At 44.1% G+C, this 22145-nt stretch overlaps 2 protein-coding genes across 2 annotated transcripts; one reads left to right on the top strand and one right to left on the bottom strand.

Annotated features, from left to right (window-relative positions):
* Window positions 1–1316: 1316 nt before the first annotated feature.
* Window positions 1317–4257, top strand: LOC311317424 (keratin, type I cytoskeletal 50 kDa-like; the record flags this gene model as incomplete). Its single annotated transcript, XM_084448506.1, has 7 exons — window positions 1317–1802; window positions 1915–1997; window positions 2211–2367; window positions 2477–2638; window positions 2832–2957; window positions 3194–3417; window positions 4131–4257. The coding sequence occupies 7 exons, from the start codon at window positions 1317–1319 to the stop codon at window positions 4255–4257; spliced, it is 1365 nt and encodes a 454-aa protein (XP_084304632.1).
* Window positions 4258–7901: 3644 nt separating this feature from the next.
* On the bottom strand, window positions 7902–21675 carry LOC311317423 (uncharacterized protein; the record flags this gene model as incomplete). Its single annotated transcript, XM_084448505.1, has 15 exons — window positions 7902–7965; window positions 8098–8318; window positions 13658–13783; window positions 14138–14299; window positions 14411–14567; window positions 14795–14877; window positions 15557–15978; window positions 16071–16081; window positions 18615–18716; window positions 19211–19431; window positions 19546–19671; window positions 20000–20161; window positions 20562–20718; window positions 20849–20931; window positions 21304–21675. 15 exons carry the CDS (start codon window positions 21673–21675, stop codon window positions 7902–7904), a joined length of 2469 nt encoding a protein of 822 aa, XP_084304631.1.
* Window positions 21676–22145: the final 470 nt, after the last annotated feature.

The following is a 22145-nucleotide window of genomic DNA, read 5'->3' as shown; positions in this document are numbered from 1 at the left end:
AGAAGGATCTGCATTTGATCGCGAGGTGTTCAAGATCACGAGAGCACCCTGTACAACTTTAATGTTGTACAGGGTGCATGGGTACACCCTGTACAGGGTACACCTTGTACAACTTTAATGTTGTTTATGAACTTTAAACTTTATTCATCAAAGTAAATATTGCAAATAGCAGAGTAAGCATCTTTAACACTGATTTCCTCACAGGAATTCCTTTATAAAGTCATGTCAGATCTGATACCGCCAAATTGCCACAGGCCAGGATAAACCTTTGAGCTGAAGATGGAATCCCAAAATGTTATGTGTTGTGACTCGTTCTAAGCATCTTCCTCTATGCAAATTCATGAACAAAGCTGTGTCTAGCTATTGGATATGTTAGATGCAACACTCAACAAGAATAACTTCCTTCTCCCTCACATAGCCTACTCAGGTCTCTATGACACATTTTTGCATATTTTGATTATATTTTCATTCGACTGTCACCTATGACACCTATACTTTGAGGACACTATACTTATGACTGTTCCTAGAGTTCGGACTGAGTTGGGAAAGAAGGCCTTTATGTTTTCTGCACCATCTGCATGGAATAGCCTGCAAAATGAAATTAAACTCCAGGATCTACAATAGTCACCCTAAATGAATTTTAAGGCATGGTGAAATCTATAGAAAATATAATCATTGATAGCAGTAATAATATTTGAATTTAATTAAAATAGGAATCATATTTTAATTTAATTGAAATAGGATTCTTGGCTTCACTGTACTTTTACTGTATAGGACTTTTGAGTTAATCTATTGTTTTTAATGTAGTGGTATGAAACCGCTGCCATTCTTGGCCCAGTCGCTCTTGAAAAAGAGATTTTAAATCTGGTTGAATAAAGGTTAATAAAAAAGAAAAGATATATGGATATCACATTATGAAAGTTGTCATATTAGTAAAATTATTACTTGAACATACGAGAAAATGCATTTTGTTTTAGTAATGATGCACTCTCTGTAGACTGGAGCTTTCTTACATGATAAGCTGCTCTCTCACTTGGGGATTCAACCTCAAGTGTCTGAAGTATCCTCATATAACCTATAAATATTGGATTTCTTCATATAACTGTCTATGTAGGACAAATACTTTGGATACCTTAAAACGGCTTATTGTCTAAAAGACTGTGTGAGCATGCCTGACCTTTCAAGGTCCATGCTAATCTGTAATTATAGTTTCGAGCGTAGTACAAGTCCTCCCCCACAGTATAAAAAGGGAGGGGAGCCCTCCACCCTTCACTCTCTCCTCTCCAGTCAGAGCAGGAAGACAGCAAACCATCACCATGACCTCCTTCTCCAGCAGCAGCTTCAGGTCCTCTGGAGGAGCCATGATGGGCTCATCTATGGGCTCCTCCCGCTTCTCCATGTCTGGTGGAGGCGGAGGTGGCATCAGCCTGGGGGGCATGAGGGCCGGCAGTGTGTACGGGGGTGCCGGGGGCTCTGGGGTGCGCATCTCCAGTGCCTCCAGGTCCTTCTCTGCTGGCGGTGGAGGTGGTTATGGCTTCGGTGGTGGAGCTGGCTTTGGTGGTGGAGCTGGCGGTGGAGGTGGTTTTGCCATGAGCATTGAGGGAGGTGTCATCGGCAATGAGAAGTTCACCATGCAGAACCTGAACGACCGTCTGGCCACCTACCTGGTGAAGGTGAGCGCTCTGGAGAACGCCAACGCAGAGCTGGAGCTGAAGATCCGAGAGTTTCTGGAGATGAGGCTCCAGCCCACTGCTCATGACTTCAGTGGTTTCCAGGTCACCATCAGCGAACTCCAACTCAAGGTAATGTTGGCTTGTCTTTGATCGTGCTACCTTTTGAGAAGCATTTGTCCTCCAAACAATTAATTTCTGCATATGAAACATATTTTTCAAATGAAACTTTTATTTTGTTCAGTACCAAGACACTCTCCGCATGAATGGTCTTGTCCATCTAAGCATTGACAACGCCAGGCTCGCTGTGGAAGATTTCAGGCTGAAGTGAGTTACCAGCTGTCATTTCTGCACAGATACAGAATTCTAATGTGCATATTACTCTGTCAGTATATGATTCTAGAATGAGATTATATGAATAAAGAAGGTACAATGGAATGGAACCAGAATGGAACCAATCTAATAAAGCCTTGTGAATGCCTGATTTGTGAGATGGTTCTTTGAGAGGGTTTGTGAGTTCCGCCTTATCTTGTGATGCAGGTATGAGAATGAACTGGGTATGAGGCTTTCGGTGGAGGCTGACATGGCTGGGTTGAAGAGGGTTCTGGATGAACTGCTCATGTCCAAGAAAGACCTGACCATGCATATCGAAGGGTTGCAGGAGGAGCTGGCCTACCTCAAACAGAACCACGCAGAGGTATTTTGCTCTGTTGCACATCAGACTGATTTGACAACTGCAGCAGAATAAATTCAAGCTGGGATGTTGTGAGTTGCCCCATGATGTGACTGTCTGCGTTTTCCTCCAGGAGCTGCAGGTCCTCCGCACCGAGGTGGGCGGCCAGGTCCATGTGGAGGTGGACGCTGCACCTCAGGAAGACCTCCTCAGGGTCATGGCTGACATCCGTGAACACTACGAGGCCGTCTCCGCCAAGAACCAGAGAGACCTGGAGGGCTGGTTCCAGACCAAGGTGGGCAGTTTGGTTTTGTTTCTGATTGTCTAGAAACCAAACTGCTATACATTTGATGCTATACGTTCTCTATTCATTTTGGAGAACTGCAAATGTATTAGCTTGAAATACTATTCAAATAAACAATATTATTGATGATTATCATACATTTAACCCTTTCTCCGATCTTGTGGCTGGTCTGTTTCCCCTGCAGACAGAGAGCTTGAACAAGGAAGTCGTCACACAGACCACCGTCCTGCAGACGTCCAAGTCAGAGATCTCCGTGGTCAAAAGCACCATGCAGGCTCTGCAGATCGAGCTGCAGTCCTTAATCAGCATGGTAAGAACTGGACATGCAACCCCCAACACATCTCTGATCTCTATGTTTTGAAGTGAAGGAACTACAGTGATAGAGGTGGGACAATGTGTTGCACTGTGATCTTCCACGACTGTAACGGCGACCAATGACGGTGTCAGTATCACATCTTCTCCTAGGCCCAGCCTCAGATCATGTAGTGCTGTGATCACTCCTCAGACGATAGTCACCATCTCTCTTTCCACTCTTCTCCTCCGCAGAATGCCTCCCTGGAGGGCACCCTGTCCGAGACGCAGAGCCGCTTCTCCATGCAGCTGTCGGGTTTCCAGATGCAGGTGAGCAGCATGGAGGAGCAGCTGGTGCAGCTCAGAGCAGACCTGGAGCGCCAGGGAGCAGAGTACAAGATGCTGCTGGACATCAAGACCAGGCTGGAGATTGAGATCGCTGAGTACAGGAGGCTGCTGGATGGAGAAGCCTCTAGCAGGTGAGACCGACATACTGTCTCTCAGTGGAACGTCCTTCATTTGAAAACTCCAAAATGTGTCCTTCAATCCTAGCCTCCTTGAGGTAATCTCTGATCTAACATGCCTGGATAGGTGAAAGCATTCTGCTCTACACGACTGATGCCAACCCTGTCATGTTAGATTAGTGAAGAGAGGAAGAAAGCATGACATTTTAGAGAATTTAAATGGGTCCCCCAGGGCAGACGTGTTTTCCAAGTTCAGTGAAGAGTTAGATCTCTCTTCTTCTGCTCCAGAACAATATCCACCTTGCTACACATACCTACTATTTGTGACCTCATATTTTAACATCATGCTGGTTACACATGTTCACTATACTAGACTATCAGGGGAAACTTGTTAGAAGTACAATATTTGTGACAGTAGAATGTCTATACGGTTCTGTATAAATTCTTGGTTCAGTCTGATCTGAAAAAGCATCTAGAACCTTTTTAGAGGGCACTTTTACTGGTGCAAACGGTTCTACTACAGCACTCCTGTAGTAGAACCATTTGTAAGTCAAGGTCAAGGTCGAATTTATTTATATAGCACATTTAAAATCAACCGAAGTTGCACCAAAGTGCTTTACAGTATATAAAAATAAAATAAAACAGACAATACATACAAACAAAACTGAATATAAAAGAGAGACCGTCTGTAGACTCTAGGTCTCATTATTGATGTTTTCTGATTTCATCCACAACATCTCCACCTCATCCAGCAGCTCCTGCTCGACAAAGATCATCACAGTGGAGGAGGTGGTGGTGGATGGGCGAGTGGTCTCCTCAACCTCCTCTTCCTCGACAGCGGTCCATCATCACTGAGGCCCTGCTGGGTGCGTGATCCCCCTCTCTGGAGGATTGCAGCAATAAAACCAGTCTGAAACACATACACTTGTGGTTTATTTTATGAAGTATCCCAGTGCTCGTGAGTCCACATGACATCCTAACTGCTTCAAATGATTATGAAGATGTTCTACAAAGAAGCAGAACTATCCTGAAATTCTAACCTAGCTCTGCTGTTAAAGGTGCAGTGTGTATTTTTCGGCGGCATCTAGTGTTGAGGTTTCAGATTGCCACTGGTGCAAGATGGCGGCCTCCATGGAAAGGACCCGCTTCCTATGTAGATATAAAGGGCTCGTTCAAGGTAACGACAACACAAAAATGCATATTTTCATTGGATTATACTAAAACATACATATGAATATTATATTCCATTTCTGCCAAGTCCGTTAATTGTATTCAGTTTGTTGCAACCTCACCACTAGATGCTGTCAAAAATTACACACTGCACCTTTAATTGCAAGTTCTTTATAGTGCAACTATAATAAATATGAAGCTATGAAGAACTTTGACTAATACACTTTATACATAGCACATTTCAAACATAGAGTACAAAGTGGTTCACAATAAAAGAGGAAGAAATTAAATTTAAAATACCACTTTCTAACATGCAGGTCTAGATTCAGATGTGTTCAGCATCCCCTCAGGGTGTCTACTGCACAGCCTGGTTTACATTGGCTGCAAGAGGATCAAGAATGATTTGGAGCTGGGTAGAAGCAGCTTTGAGGTCAGTGATAAGCACCTCAAGATTAAGTTCGAGAAAATTCTGGGACATCCAGATTGCTCAAAGACCTAACACACACCCACACACCCACACACCCACACACCCACACACACACACACTGATCTGGCATTGACTTCAACATCTCTCTTTGAAAAGACAGGCCTCACATCTTCTGTTGACAGTAGTAGGACAGGGAAAACAGTTTCTAAGAGTTCTAATCCTACAAGATTCTCTCACTACGCCCAGCAGTAGGGAGATATTGTCTGGTCACGGCAAGGCAAGGCAGGTTTATTTGTATAGCACATTTCAGCAACAAGGCCATTCAAAGTGCTTTACATGAGATATTAAAAGCATTAAGACAAAGTGCAACACATAAAATAATTTAAATGGGTCAAATGGGTTAAAGTGAATGAGCACTCCCATGACCAGCCTTAAAGGAGAATTCCACCCTGGAACAACATTAGGTTCAACAACTAGACACCCGCAAAACAAAAAAGGAGAACAGAAAAATGTTGTTGTCTTGACTATAGTTGCTCCATGTAAACAAAGCATGTTCACAAAGTCTGCACTTCCAGGGATCTGTCGAAACGCGTCGACAAATCCCCGGAAGCAAAATAATGAGGACTGCAACAACAACAAAAAACGTCTAGAAGGACGGGGACTCGAGGCGGGTGCACCATGCTAACCCTCTAGCTCTAGCCATGCTAACCCTCTAACTCTAGCCATGCTAACCCTCTAGCTCTAGCCATGCTAACCCTCTAGCTCTAGCCATGCTTGCCCTCTAGCTCTAGTCATGCTAACCCTCTAGCTCTAGCCATGATAACCCTCTAGCTCTAGCCATGCTAACCCTCTACCTCTAGCCATGCTAACCCTCTACCTCTAGCCATGCTAACCCTCTAGCTTTAGCTATGTTAACCCTCTAGCTCTAGACTACCCTAATAAGTTAGCTCAACAAAAATATGCAATTGCACATACTCACACAAAAGCTGACATCCGACGCACAGATGTTTCATTTACCTGAGTTCTTTGGACTTTTTGCGGTGTTCCAGCAACCGATGGAAACTCACTCCTGCCGGTGCAGGTGAATCCTTGATTCCACGAATTGCACAGTATTTTGGCATCGTCTGTGTTTTTCTTCAATAGCAAATATAGCTGGATACAGGGTCTGACAAATGTTCTGAGTGACAAATGTTCGCTCGAGAGATAATGATGGCTACCGCTTCCGACTCCGTTCGCCTCCTCCCGATAGCTCAGTTTCACGCAAAGCATGCTGGTCAATTGAGTCTTTCAAAATAACAGCGTCTGTAACCACCACATTCAGTTTATTGAACTCATTACTTAAAATAATGACATTTTCTGATTTGGTTTAAGTTCATTTTAAACAAGACACATAAACAGGTGTTTTTTTAATTTGTTTTGACAATGGGAATAAAATCAGTGATTGCAGCTTTAAGTTTATTATGATCCAACAGTAAGGGTGTGAAAGTGAACAGAAGTTTAATCATAGTTTTGCCATTTGAAACTGAAAGAAATGCTTCAATTTATGCATTCTCATAGCAAGATTGTAGATAACTAGTTGTCATGGACAGGTAAGACTGCAAAATGATGTCACACTGCTCAATTATCCTAACCAGAGATGCCTGAAAAATGGAATGTGAGCTCACGAGATCAGGATGGTCTCATGAGGCTACAATTATCCTGCTTTTCAGATCATAAAAGATGAAAAAAAGGTTATCCTCATCATGGTAAATGGTAAATGGACTGCACTTATATAGCGCTTTTATCCAAAGCGCTTTACAATGGCCTCTCATTCACCCATTCACACACACAATCATCACTCATCACATGTCAGCTTGTGAAGGGCAGCCCGGTGCTTCTCAGGAAGGGACTGTAGAGTTTGAAGGAGGAGTCACTGGAGCACACGGGCATTTGAAACTGTTTATTAGGCACCTACTAAACGCTTCAAATGCCCTTGTGTTCATGAAAGATGTCAGTGAGGTCGGTATCAGCTATTGACGACATTGTCGCTGTCTATGGCGCCCCCTGGAGCTCAAGATCACACACTGCATCAGAACTCATTTCTTAGGTATTGGTGATATCTAACACGTCTAACATGAATTAACTACTCTTGGCCTGTCCGCATTCCCTCTATCTCCCTCTATTCCCTCTTTCCTCGGACACCATCGGCCTGACAGCATTCATATTTGGCACGGATATCCACAGGGGTCCCAGACAGACTGTGACAAGGTCGGATTTTAAATAAATTTTAGTTTTGGCTAATTTTGTGCTGCATTCATGTGCTCCTCGGATGGTCAAATTTGTGAAGTCGACTTTGGTGTGATCTGCTTTTAAGTTGTAATATGGGAAGAACACAGATGCTACAAAGAATATCATGTATTTTATTGCCCAGAGCATTTAAACAACCCACTGGTAGCTGTTCCTAGTCTTTGCATGACAATAAAGAGCAAAGGATTCCCTGAAGCACAAAGATATTGCTTTACCTGACTTGGTGAATAACTTTAAATAATCTAGATCACTCTATGTGGACAGCAACTAACGGTTACAACCTAATACCTATGGGTTACCTTACAAATTACATGTGAGCCAAAAATAAACAGTTTATTATCACCACAACTAAACATTTAACCTACTTTTGTCTGCTACTTCCTGCCTATGACGTCACAAGTCGGCAAGTCGTGTACCAACATTTTCGCAGGGTTTCAGCCTTCTGAATCTTGTGAAAATAATAAAGCCCACACTCTCGTATGCTCCAGAATACATTTTACTTGACATAGTTGTGAGTGTCTGCTCTTTGTCAGGGAGAATTCCTACTTTTCATTAATATGACTCTTGTCCAAGGTTCAAACTCACACCTTCGCTAACTGGGCTCCCAGTCTTCAGACTAGCAGCTCTGGCTGCTGATCCCTCTTCCATCATCGTCCACTTCCTGGACGATGGTCACCACCCTTTTCAGTGGGAGTTACGCTGCAGAGTAACAGAAACACAACGTTGTTTTTTTCTCTTCACATACACAGTTTGTGCCATAGTCATACACTTTTCCACAAATCAGGAGAGTTAATTTGACAAAAATGTTTTACCTCTGAGCTTCTCCATCCAGGAGCCTCCTGTACTCAGCGATCTCCATCTCCAGCCTGGTCTTGATGTCCAGCAGCATCTTGTACTCCTGACCCTGGCGCTCCAGGTCTGCTCTGAGCTGAGAAAGCTGCTCCTCCAGACCGCCCACCTGCCTCTGGTAACCTGACAGCGTTGTGGCGTAGCGGCTCCGTGTGTCATCCAGGGTGCCCTCCAGCGAGGCTTTCTATTGGACAGAAAGAGAGTGAGTGGGATGCTGGGAAGTGTGGCGGCGGGTGGGGGTACATTTAAACTTTGTATTTAGTGGATCTCACCATGCTGACTTGGACTTGGAGTTCGATCTGTAGACTCTGCAGCCTGCGTTTGAGCTCGGTGACTTCAGCTTGGGATGTTTGGAGGGTTTCAGTACTGACTACAACGTCCTTGTTGATTTCACTTGTCTGTGAAATACAGGCATGTTGAACATTGTGCAGATATAAGACTCTTGCAATCACGAAATTGTTACAATCGCAAAGGGAACAAAAAAAAGGGCTCCAGGGTGACCTTGGCCAGGAACCAGCTCTCCAGGTCTCTGCGGTTCTTGTCGGCGACGGCCTCGTAGTGGCTACGGATTCCAGACATGACAGAGGAAAGTTCCTCCTGAGGTGCAACGTCGACCTCCACGCTCACGTCAGCGCCCATCTGAGAATGCAACACCAGGAGATCCTGCAAAAGAGGATAACACACACTTTGTTGCACCTTTCTTTAATAAGTATCACCTCTTTGTGTCTGCAATATAGCACTTTGAAGAATTCAAATTCACACAATTAAAATTATTATTATTATTAATTATTTTATTATTATTATTATTATTATTAGTAGTAGTAGTAGTAGTAGTAGTATTTTTTATTACCATATTATTATTGTTATTATTATTATTATTATTATTATTATTTCATGTTTATTATTGTGTGATTGATGTTCTAGTTCAATCATTCCAGCCCACCTCCTCATGGTTCCTCTTGAGCTGGATCAGCTCCTCTCTCAGCCCCTCGACCTGTATCTCCAGGTCAGACCTCCCGATGGTCATCCCATCCAGCTCCCTCCTCAGTCCAGCGATGTCCGCCTCCACAGATCGCCTCATGGCCAGCTCGTTCTCAAACCTGCACCCAAGTAAAAACTGCTTAGATGATGACAGCTTCGGGAGTAAATACTGTAGCTTGAAGCTGAATCTACTCAGAAGTTTATAAAAGTGCTACAATGATTCACATACTTGACTTTTAAGTCATCTGCTGCCAGTTTAGCATTGTCAATGGCTACTAAAAGTCCTCCATTCGTATGGGTAGCGTCAATAATCTGAAAGACAAAATGAGTTGTGGATTCTAGTCAGTCAGCAGAGGTCAGTTTACATGGTTAGAGGGGATCTAGTGTACGTGTGACGTACACTAGATTGGTTTTTCCTACGTTAAATGCAATTATTGTTAGTCGCTTTGGATAAAAGTGTCTGCTAAATGACTGTAATGTAATGTGTGAGAGATAAGAGAAAAAACAGAGGAAGCTTCGAAAGGCACTGGTAGGGAAAAGGGAAGCGGAAAGAAATCAACAGCAATCAGAGAGGATTCAGTTCATCAGATTGACAGACTGTCACAGAAGCCAATTCAATGTAAAGAAGAACCCCACGGAACCATGGCTACCATAGTTTTAACTTGCAGGTCCTTATTGTTGTCAACAAAGACACTCTAGGTTCTACCAGCATATAAGCTCCAATATACGTAACCTGAAACCAAGCATACATTATTTTTTCTAGCTATCTCTTGAAACATGCCTTCCCAAATGAAGCAGTGTCTGCCTGAGGTAAATGTTAGTAAAACAATTCATTGATGGGCTTACCTGGGCTTGGACTTTGCTGATCATGGTCTTGAAGGCGGTGCAATCGCGAGTCTCATGTGTGGCTTTGTGCTCCAGGAACCGGCGGATCTTCTGCTCCAGCTCTGCGTTTGTCTTCTCCAGGGAGCGCACTTCCTCCAGGTAGGAGCCCAGACGACTGTTCAGATTCTGCATGGTGGCCTTCTCGTCGCGAGACACGTTGATGGGATCGGCTAGGTTGAAGCCACCACCACCATGAACAGATGAAGTGTTAGAGGTCCGGGAGAAACGCACCCCAGGGCCTCCTCCACCTCCAGACACACTGCTGGCCCTCCTGGCGCTGGTCTGCCCCCCTCCGTTAGACATGGAGGTGCTTCTCAGGGACCCACCAGAGGATCTACGGTTGAAGGAGGTCATGCCGAGGTCTGTTCTGGCTGGAGAGCGCTGTGTAGAAACAGGTCAAACGCAGCTCCTTTTATGCTACTTCTGTAGACGAGGGAGGGGAGAAAGGGTTCCAACGATGTTGTGGCTCAGTGTCGTCATCTTCAACAGCCCAAAGCCTGTCGCTCAGGGACACAAACAGCTTTGTTGATTAGGTAGACAGGAGTCCAGCTGGATGAGTGAGTATGGAGATGTGGTGAACCTAAAGCGATTTTGTAACGCTCTCGTTGCTTCCTTGGTCACCTCATGTCTCTTGAGCAGAAGTCTCTTGGTTTTTAGGTGAATTGTTGACCTTCCCTTCCCTCAGAACCCAGTCTAAAAGGTGTGGTGAACCCCCACTATTGGAATCTACATTTAAGTGAGTCTCTGGCTCTCCAGGAACTCTGTAATATCCATTACATTACAGTAGAGTCATTTAGCAGACACTTTTATCCAAAACGACTTACAGTACAATTATTGCATTTAATGTAGGTATACTTCAATGGCACAGAGCTGCACTAATCCTAATCTGACAACCTAAGAGTAATTTTAGGAGAATAGTTGTTCCAAATAAAAATAGTCCAATATTCCAGATAGGATGTGCCTTGGGACCTTTACTAAATATATTTGTTTTTCTTTGTGGAAAATATAGGGGAGGTCCCACAACAAGCTCTTCTGGGTATCTTACAACTTCTGAACAAATATGATTTTAAACTTGTTTGTCTACCTTCTTGTCATGTGCAAAAGTATAAATAAAAATGTCAAACATGAAAATATGTTGTTGAGTACCAGACAACTGCGGCACCCACATGTACAAATTAAAACCAGATCACTGACCTACAGTAGCCTATCAGGAGTCTATTACATTGTTATGACACTATACAGTAGTCTTTATAGACAGGGTTTGTGCTCAAATTTAAATTCTTACCAGCTCTGGATGTTGATGGAATTATTTTAAATTGCAGTTTACTATTGCCTTGCTACAATTGTTGAAAACGAGAAAATGTTCTGTAAAACAAGTGACACACAAACATCTTTATTTGTAACACGGTGAGACACACACATCACACAGTATAGGCGGCAAAACACACACACACACACGGATGAAGTTTCATCCACCAATGAAACTTCTCTCCTGCTCTTAACCCATCCCGACGGGAGCAGATAATAGGCAGCCTGCATGGGACGCGCCCAGGGTCCAACCAAGCGCTCGTGTCCGTCTTCACCAGGGACGGATAGCGTTAGCCATCTGTTCTTCTGCATGTTTCACATCCTTTTTATGGGGGAAACCCTTGCTAACACGGGGAGAACATGCAAAATCCGGCCTGGAGACCTTCTTGCTGTGAGGCGACAGTACTAGGTACTGTGCCACCGTGCCACACATGAGAGATTTTGGTGTTCAGTGTCTTGCTCAGGACACTTTGGCACAGTCCGGAAGCTGGGGTCAAACCGGGGACCTTGCGATCCCGGCCGGCGACTCTACCTCTGGCCGCTCTACCTCCCGAGCTACGTGCCGCCACTCCTCCTCAAGACTCTGGATTCTATTGATGATTCTATAAAGCAGCTAATGTCATCAGGTGCAGGGAGAGAGCACGTCTCACTCAAATGCTGCTTTCCTCTCCGATAGACTGGTCTCTCCACCAGAGGTCTGTAGGGTGCTTTGTGTCACAACAGTGCCAAAACTCTTAATATCGAGTGTGGTGAGTTCTCCATCTCTAGTTTCATAGGATTGGGTTGGTACTGCAGTCTATGAAGTATTGAGCTAGTTTGGCCGTATACATGTGTCCTATGATTGTTTATCATGAGAATATGCTATAAAATGAGTTACGGAGGCTTTTTAACACAGAGTATACTAAAATATGCTTCTTGCTATAATGAATTGCAGTGGCCAATACATTAATTCGTTCAAATTTACTAGTAAGCACTAAGCAGTAAGTGTGTGAAAAAAAACTGTCAAGCCTGTTTCAAAATGTATTTTACACCTCCAAAAAGTTTCAGGGTGAGCAAATGTTTGCTTCAAGACTGCTCATGTTTATTTGATGAAATGGATCTATCTTCCACCTCCATTGGGTTGAAAAAAACAGTACTTGTTTGGAGCTTTACAATAGGGAAATACAATAAATACAATATGTTCCCAATATTAAATACCAATATGTTCCCAGTTTTGATTTGCTCAGACGACATAAATCCAATATGGATATTCTGGGATACAGACTCTTTTCACCCAGGCGATGACCATGTCACCTTAGAATGAACTTGGCTCTCAATAGTTTCCATCTTAAGATGACTGCCCCAAACAACGCTAGCCAACACCAACGTTGGATTGGTGTGCCATGTTTGTTGGTGACTGTTGGTGTCGGTTGGATGGATTTTGCAGTTGAATTTTAAACTTCCAACATTCTAACAACAACTGCCAACTTTCGAATGTTGGGTGTTGGTTGGGGTTTGTTGGGGTGGAGTGCAGACACAATTATAGCAGTTGGAATGATCTATGGAACACGACTCAGAACATAAGTTCCTCAGAGAGCTTTTATTACTGTATTACTCCATGTCTCTGGTGTGACAGCAGACTCCATTTGCAGATGTTTTTCACTCAGTGGATTCTGAGACCACCTCACCATCTACTATGTCCTGCACGATGGTCACAACCTTGCATTTTGAAGTGCCGGTTGCGAGACTGCGAAGGCAAAAAGACAATACTGTTAGATACTTTGGCTGGACCACCGCTCGACATAGAGTTGCGTTGATTCCTACAACACTTTCTTGGGCATTGATTTACGGAGGACAGTCATAAGCTTTTGAGACCCTGGTCCTGGTCGCTCACCTGGGAATTTTAAAAATTAAAAATTTACAAATCTAAAATTTAAAAATGTAAACATTTTTAATTGCAAATTTAACATTTAATTTAATCATTAATTAAATGTAATCATTCCAATGTATGTAAATGTGCGAAGTCACTCAGACATGACGCTGAGATCTCACCCGCAGGCCTCTCCATCCAGGAGCCTCCTGTACTCAGCGATCTCCATCTCCAGCCTGGTCTTGATGTCCAGCAGCATCTTGTACTCATGGCCTTGGCGCTCCAGGTCTGCTCTGAGCTGAGAAAGCTGCTTCTCCAGACCGCCCACCTGCCTCTGGTAACCTGACAGCATTGTGGCGTAGCGGTTCCGGGTGTCATCCAGGGTGCCCTCCAGCGAGGCTTTCTATTGGACAGAATTGAGAGAACGTTGAATACTGATCGGTGCTCATGAAGTGATTTGCTATAATCCGATGGCTAAACTGCTTTTCAGAGAATCTTACCATGCTAGTTTGGGCTTGGAGTTCGATCTGTAGACTCTGCAGCGTGCGTTTGACCTCAGTGATTTCAGATCGAGACGACTGGAGGGTTTCAGTGCTGACAGAAACTTCCTTGTTGATTTCATCTGACTGAAAATGACAGTTAACCAAAGGCAATGAGTTCTACAGTAGTGGACTTCAACATCAGATATTGAACCATATGCGTGTGTAAAAAGTTAGCTTCCTTTCTCTAGCACTGCTGGTATCACTTCTTATATAAGGTCAAGGTCAAGGTTGTCTTTTTTAGTGCTCAATGGTAAATTTGTTGCGCAGACGGGTGCAGAGTTTAAAAAATGGCTTTACTGATGATGACTGGGATGTACAGTTGGTTCACTTATTCTAGACAGATGTACTTTGGATAAAAGCGTTGGCTAAATTACAAAAATGTAAATGTATTGTGAAGAGCCCTCTGGTGAATCTACATATTGGACTGTGTAGCCTCACCTTGGCCTGGAACCATTGTTCCAGATCTCTGCGGTTCTTGCCAGCAACCGTCTCATAGTGCTCACGGATACCAGCCATGACAGCACTGAGGTCTTGCTGAGGCGCCGCCTCCACCTCCACGTTCACCTGACCGCTCATCTGGGCCCGAACGGCCAGGAGGTCCTGAAGAGAACGCGCAAAGATTTAGGAATTACTAATCGGGTTCTTATCATATCTGAATCTGAATGGATATTCAATTGTAATCGGTTTGAGTTCTCTCTCATTCCAGCCCACCTCCTCATGGTTGGTCCTGAGCTGGATCAGCTCCTCTCTCAGGCGCTCGATCTGCATCTCCAGGTCAGACCTTCCTACGGTCAGCTCATCCAGCAACCTCCTCAGCCCGGCGATGTCGGCCTCCACAGACTGCTTCATGACCAGCTCGTTCTCATACCTGCACAAAATCAGACCATTTATGAGGCGCTTAGAAGACACATATTTTACAGATCATTGTGTTACAGAAAATGAATTGTTTTATCAGTAATTGACTTAACATTAGATTGGCGGTTGAACAATATCTCTATAAGATATGAAATGTCGCACTATGATTATAAATTGTAAAGAGGCATTGTTGCGCAATTGCTATGATATCAAATAAATAGGTTTTTTTCTCACACTCACTTGATTTTGAAGTCATCTGCAGCCAGCTTGGCGTTGTCAATTGCCAGGTACATGCCTCCATTAAAGCTTGTGGCATCAATAATCTGAAAGAGGGCATAGATGGATATCTTGGGTTTTAGGGCGGACTTCATGGGTAAGATTTCATATTTTATGTGGCACTGCATTGTTTTGCATGGAGTAGTGGGTGTAGTGAAAGAGACATACAGTAACATTACAGTACAGTAAGAATATACTGTAGGACTTTGGAGACAGCAAAAATAAAAGACAATGATTGAAGCTGCGATGACGAGTCTTAGAAATTGCAGCTGGATTTTATTCCTTTTGGAATGATTTCTGTTGGTGCAGAATATTGTTTGTAGACTTTCACCAAATTCATGACACTGATATGTAGCCCCAGCTGAGCCCAATTTAGGCGTGGCACTATTTGAGCTACAACTGAAAGGATGTTCAGGAAAACAGTAGTAAAAAAACAAACAAATATAACAAAGTTATAGTTTTACACATTTAACAAAAGGTTTACAAATGTACAAACATAATGCAGGATGTTGATAAATGGGAATTTTATATACATATTGAGTACAACTGTTTCTAGTTCCTACAGAAGCACACACACAACCACACCCTAGAAGGGAAAATGACATGCCCCAGGCCCCAACTTTCCTTTGTGTCTCTACCTCTTACCTACAGCTAATTCATTGTTCACTATAACATCAGTGCTTTTCTGGTAATGCTTGGGATTGTTTGAGATGGTGGTGGCCTCACCTGGGATTGAAGATCCCCGATAATGGCCCTGAAGGTGGAGCAGTCGTGGCTCTCCGGATGGGTCTTGCTCTCCAGGAACAGGCGGATCTTCATCTCCAGATCCGCGTTGGCCTTCTCCAGGGAGCGCACCTTCCCCAGGTAGGAGGCCAAGCGGTCGTTCAGGTTCTGCATGGTGGCCTTCTTACTGTCGTTGATGTCGATGGCGTCGGAAAGGTTGAAGCCGCCGCCACCACCGCCGGCGGCGGCGAAGGTGTTGGAAGCGTTGGAGATGCGGACCCCGGAGCCCCCTGCGCCCCCGTACACACTGCCGGCCCTCATGGAGCCCAGACGGCCTCCGCCGGAGGTCAAATAGCTGCGCCCGGAGAAAGAAGAGTTCATGATGGAGGCTGCGGTCGGTCGTGCTGCGCCCTGGCTGGAGGGAACTGAGCGAGCGGAGGGTGGACAGCGGTCCTTTTATCCCAGGAAGAGGGAGACAGTGAGAGGGAGGGGGGAGGTGGGGGGTTTAGCATTCCACCTCCAAACTCCCTGAGGGCAACAAGAACATAAGACATAAACACGCCTGCATAGCAGGGTGGCACTTGGCTGAGGCCACATAATGATATGATACGTATGGAATCTTAAGTTGCACAAGCAAACCACTTTCACTATAGGGTGCCAGAGTGCACAAAGGGATGAAACTAAGGTCTCTCACAACATTTTTCGTCATCATATGAAGGAATCTCTTTTACACACCGGTTATGTAAGTTGATAACCTCGTCCGCCTTTGGTGGTCTCTGGTCCCTAGTGACTGAGCCCAACACTCACAGGAATGCCCCCCCCCCCCCCCCCCCGCCCCCTGAAATTCCTTTGTACCTGCCCCTACCTGCCCACAGGTCTTGGTAAAATATATTCTTCTGAGATACAGACCTGAACATACACACTGTAACAGGAATTGTTTAGTAACAATGCCATCGCTTAAATGTATTACTGATTGAGTATAAGAATTGTTTTTGTAATTCTTATACTTTATTGTACATCATCTTTCTAACAGAATTAAAATGCCTTTAGGCTTACCATTTGTGATAAAAAATTGTGTTCGCAAGGCTTGTGCTGTGCCCCTTTATGAATACTGAACTAATTTCATAATAACCTTTTAGCGCACTTGAGTGACCCACTTTCACTCAAGAGCACCCACTAGAAGCAAATCTCTAAAAAGATTACAGTTAATCATTTTGTCCCATTTCTTGAAGCTGAAGATTAACCCATGTTCACAGAGATGTTGGAACTGTTTGCTGAATCTCCAGCTTTTATTAGTTGAGATATTTCATAGGGTTCAAAGCTAATATGATTAGTCCTACACTAATGACCGTATAGTTTCTAGGATGTTTATTTGTCATGTACAAGATACAGTGTACTTGTACTAATATACAAGTACACGTGTACTAATGAAGTGCTGCGCCCAACATGGGCCCCCACACTGCAACCTTAAAGGAGTAGTCTATGATCTACGATTTATGATCATATACAACAGCCCATTTCAAAATATTGACAGTCGGTGCACTCTTGAGATTTTAGTGCTCGTTGCTCATGTCACAGTTAATACCCATTCACAATGCACACATATTCCCATATATCCATTATATGGTTAGCTGTGACTTAGCTGTGACATGAGCAATAAGCAGTAATATCTCAAGAATGCAGTCAAAATGTTGATATGGACCATATACAATCGTAAAATAAACTTATATAACAGAGCTTATGATGCGAAATACCAAACTACCCCTTTAAGAGTCTGATGCTGTACTGACTGAGCTCACCCAGCAGATGGTTTCAGAGTGTTTATTTGTCACACAACAATATAGCTGCCTGGGTAGTTCAGTCAGTAATTTTGGGGTCGCTGGTTCGAGCCCCATGTTTTGGGCACAGCTACAGCAGTGGCGTTTCCTCCCATAGGCCAGGGTCTGTCTGGTGTACCTCCCCCCAAAAATCATTAAAAATGTAATTAATTCCTTTGTTTCAGGCTGTTTTTTGACTTAACTGTATGGTCTTATATGCTTACAGCCATGCCACCTGGATAACCAAGACCACAAAGTCTAAAGTGCAAACATTCATCAACAGCTGCCTGAGGCGGATTTTGAATATGAAATCAATGAAATAACACCTGTCTGAAATCCCACGAGATTTCCAACGGCATTTCCCTGTCAAATACCCGATGGTGAAATGCCGCCAGATGGATAATTTCTAACTACCCCCAACTGTACCATCAGTAATAAATGCCTCTAAAAAGAATGGGGTAAGCCATTTACATTTTGGCTTTTCCCCAATCAAATCTATCAGAAGCCAGCTTTCCAATCATGATTAAAAGTCTCGCCTATACCTTCATGTCATCAGGATCACATTATCCAACTTGGTAGAGTCACGGGTCAGTCTCTAAACGCTGCACTCATCTAGAGACTGAAGACATTTGTCCAGGAGAGTGCTGTCATCACCGCCGATGGGGGGCGGCCCCCCTGCATAGCCCTTCCCCCCTCCCAGTATATTTACTCACACATCGTCACTGAACTACAGGAAGCATTTGATTGTAAATGGTACCTGTATTATGTACAAATGAAATGTATTTGTTATTATTCAAGACTCACAGTTTTTGTATATATAAGTATACTTTATATATATATATATACAGTATATATATAAATATACAGTATATATATATATATAGCCTATATATATATACAGTATATATATATATATACAGTATATATATATATAAAGTATACTTATATATACATATATATACTTTATACTTTATACTATAATTACATTTTATTTAATGTAATTATTTACACCTTTTTTCTGTCATTTATTGAAGACATGAATGCTTAAGGCTGTAAGAGTGAAGCAGGTGAGACAGTCTCTGCAGACTGAGGATGGAACAGAAGTCAAGACACCACAAAATAAAAAGTTTCAACACCTCAGAACGCCTTTATTTGTACGTCTGAAAGTTTGGCCGCAGGTTGTCTGATGAACGGTGTTCTGTGGCGTGTCTGTGAGGAGGAGCTCTCTTCCGGATGTTTCTCACAGGTGACAGGTCTCGGCGGCGGAGGAGGAGCTGACCACCTGTCCGTCCACCATTTCCTCCACGATGGTCACCACCTTCCGCGTGGTTGTGGACGTAGTCAGGCTGGTGGCACAGATAAACAGCGTGGTTATGTTTCTTTAAGTCTCTAAGTTACCAAAAAATAGCAAGGCCTCAAAAACTACTTGATCGTCTCGTTGAGAGAGGTCAGGGAAGATTTTTTTTATTTTTACAGTTCAACTACATTGGTGAACTATTTCGTTGCTTCCCTCTGGAAAATTAGAGGTAGGATCACTATGTACATCCCACTTTTCTCTATGTAAAAAACATTGTGTTGCCTCTGTGTATATGAAATTCACTATATAAATAAAGTTTGATTTGATTTGTAAAATGGTTTAATTTTTTCATTTAATTTCTACATTTAAAATTTCACAATTTAATATTTTAATTAAAAAAAATTTTTTTTTACAAATCTCAAATGTAAAAATTTTAAAAAATTAAATTACAAATTTTACATTTAATTTAATCATTAATTAAATTTAATCATTCCAATGTATGTAAATGTGCGAAGTCACTCAGACATGACGCTGAGATCTCACCCGCAGCCCTCTCCATCCAGGAGCCTCCTGTACTCAGCGATCTCCATCTCCAGCCTGGTCTTGATGTCCAGCAGCATCTTGTACTCCTGACCCTGGCGCTCCAGGTCTGCTCTGAGCTGCACCAGCTGCTCCTCCATGCTGCTCACCTGCATCTGGAAACTCGACAGCCGCATGGAGTAGCGGTTCTGTGTCTCCGCCAGAGTGTTCTCCAGGGAGGATTTCTGTGACAGAGAAGAGGGAAGCCGAGGGGTCAGTTGAGCTAACAGACGGCGTGGTGGACACAAAAGGAGAACCTAGAGGTCGCTGACTGTCTGGGGTTCCCGAGGCCGTCTTACCATGCTGATTTGGGACTGCAGTTCGATTTCAAGACTCTGCAGCGTACGTTTAACTTCATTGATCTCCGATCGGGACATCTGGAGAGTTTCTGTGCAGACACTGACTTCCTTGTTTATGCACTCACTCTGTGGGACAAAGCATAAAAAATTTCAATGGACATCTGATGGGACATTAATCCCTCCCCCCCACACACACACACTCACAGTTGTTTTTTTTAAAGATATTTTTTAAGGCATTTCTGCTTTATTAGGGATAGGACAGTGTAGGTGACAGACAGGAAAGGTAGAAGAGAGAGAGAGGGGAAGACATGCAGCAAAGGGCGTGGGCCGGATTCGAACCCACGCCGCTGCAGAAAGGACTAGCCTTTACATGGTAAGCGCCCCAGCCCATTGAGCTACTGGGGAGCCCCTACACTCACAGTTTTTTAAGTGTAAGCATAATCTATAGGATTACCTTGGTCTGGAACCAGCACTCCAGGTCTCTCTGGTTCTTGGCAGAGACGGCTTCGTAGTGTTCACGGATGTCAGCCATGACCTTGTTGAGGTCTTGCTGAGGCGCAGCGTCCACCTCCACATGGACCTGTCCGCTCATCTGGGCGCGCATGGCCAGCAGCTCCTGGAGACACACAGACAATAACCAGTTATTACTCCTGTTACTACTTGTTACTCCCTTGTTACAACAGGGGAAATGTCACTACAGTGACTGTCCCGACAATTCACCTCACAAATGACCACTCGGAATCATGTAAAATACTGTATGATGCCCTGCTAACATTGCTTGTTCACTTCATTTTGGGTGCTCTGTTGACATCACCCATTTCCACTGGGTCTGTTCTACTTTTGTGGTGAACTTGTTCTTAAACACAGTTCAAATTAGTTAGTAATGAACGTAGTTATCCGTGTTACTGTGACAACTCTTCTCACAAATCAGTCCCTTTACTTAATTTACCTAAGGCAATAGGTTTCCTCCATTTTTTCCTCCATTTTTTTTTTTTTTTACAAGGAGTCAGACCCACCTCCTCATGGTTCTTCTTGAGGAAGACCAACTCCTCTCTCAGACCCTCGATCTGCATCTCCAGATCTGCCCGGGCCATGGTCAGATCATCCAGAACCTTCCTCAGCCCATTGATGTCGGCCTCCACAGACTGCCTCATGGCCAGCTCGTTCTCATACCTGCATGGCGTTACAGCAGCTCAATAGCAGAGAATTGTGGACCACAGATACGCTGCTATCTACATGGAAAAACAGCACTGAAACTGACAGGAAGTGCTTGGTGACTCAGTTGTCGCGCCACGTGACTTACTTGACTCTGAAGTCATCTGCAGCCAGCTTTGCGTTGTCGATGCTGAGGTAGATTCCACCGTTGATGCAAGTGGCATGCTGAATCTGGAAGAGAAAAAGAATTGCAGTGATTCAGTAAAAGGTACACAACATCGAGCCTCAAAAGGAAGAAGGGAAATAATTAAATACCATGAGCTCATACTCCTTCTAGATAAACGATAGGTGGCGTATTAATGTCACCTCATGGACATAAAGTTGTGTAAGACATGGACGTTTTTATGGCATTGCCTTTGATATTATTGCGTTTTTTTTTTTTCTTTTCTGGGGGAGGAGTCTTACAAACGAATGGTGTTTGTCTCGAGTCAGGGTGCTCATTCCCCTCTTCCTGTCACATTTGCGTAAACAGAAGAAAACAGAAGAAAACAATGGCATAACACACTGAATCAGTCAGTTTCTCAACATAGGCAGGTTATGTACCTTGGATTGGAGGTCACTGATGGAGGCAGAGAAACCACTGAAGTTGTGAGCAGTGGGCTGGAGCTTGTTGTCCAGGAACTGGCGGATCTTCAGCTCCAGCTCTGCGTTGGCCTTCTCCAAGGAGCGCACCTTGTCCAGGTAGGTGGCCAGACGGTCGTTCAGGTTCTGCATGGTGGCCTTCTCGTTGGCAGACACGTTGACGGCGTCGGACAGGTTGAATCCGCCGCCGCCGGCACCGAAGCCGTAACCGCCTCCGCCGCCGGAGGAGAAGACCCTGGAGGCGGTGGAGCTGGAGATACGCACCCCAGAGCCCCCGGCGCCCCCGTACACGCTGCCGGCCCTCATGCCGAATTGGCCTCCAGCTCCCATCATGGTTCCTCCAGATGTCCTGAAGCTGCGGGTGGAGAAGGAGGTCATGGCGATGGAGTTTGCTGTCTTCCTGTGCAGTCTGGAGAGGAGAGAGTGAGGAGTGGAGGACTCCTCACCGTTTTATACAAGCGTGTGGGGTGAGGGAACGGGGGAGGGAGGGAGGGAGGGAACGAGGGAGGGAGGGAGGGGGAGAGGCAGGGCTGGGGAGAAGACACCTGTCGACATTCAGAGACCATAAAAACTAATCTGGCATACCAGGAACTGCAATCACCACAAGTGGGAGTGGCTGAAAACAGCGAGATTTATCTCTTATAATCTTTGCACAGAGAAACATGAATAGGGGCATCGGAGAGATAATTTTTCATCCGTGTCAAAGCTATCAAGGAAAAATCTACAGAGCAGGAGTGAGTTGTTTCCAAAAAAACAGCATCTCTCACCCTTAATCCTATGAGTTGCTGAAGTAGTTTGTGATG

This window comes from Borostomias antarcticus (genome assembly GCF_949987555.1).
Source record: "Borostomias antarcticus genome assembly, chromosome: 14".
Classification (NCBI taxonomy): Eukaryota; Metazoa; Chordata; class Actinopteri; order Stomiiformes; family Stomiidae; genus Borostomias; species Borostomias antarcticus.
The sequence above is the reverse complement of the archived record's forward strand: the minus strand, read 5'-3'. Positions and strand labels throughout refer to the sequence as shown.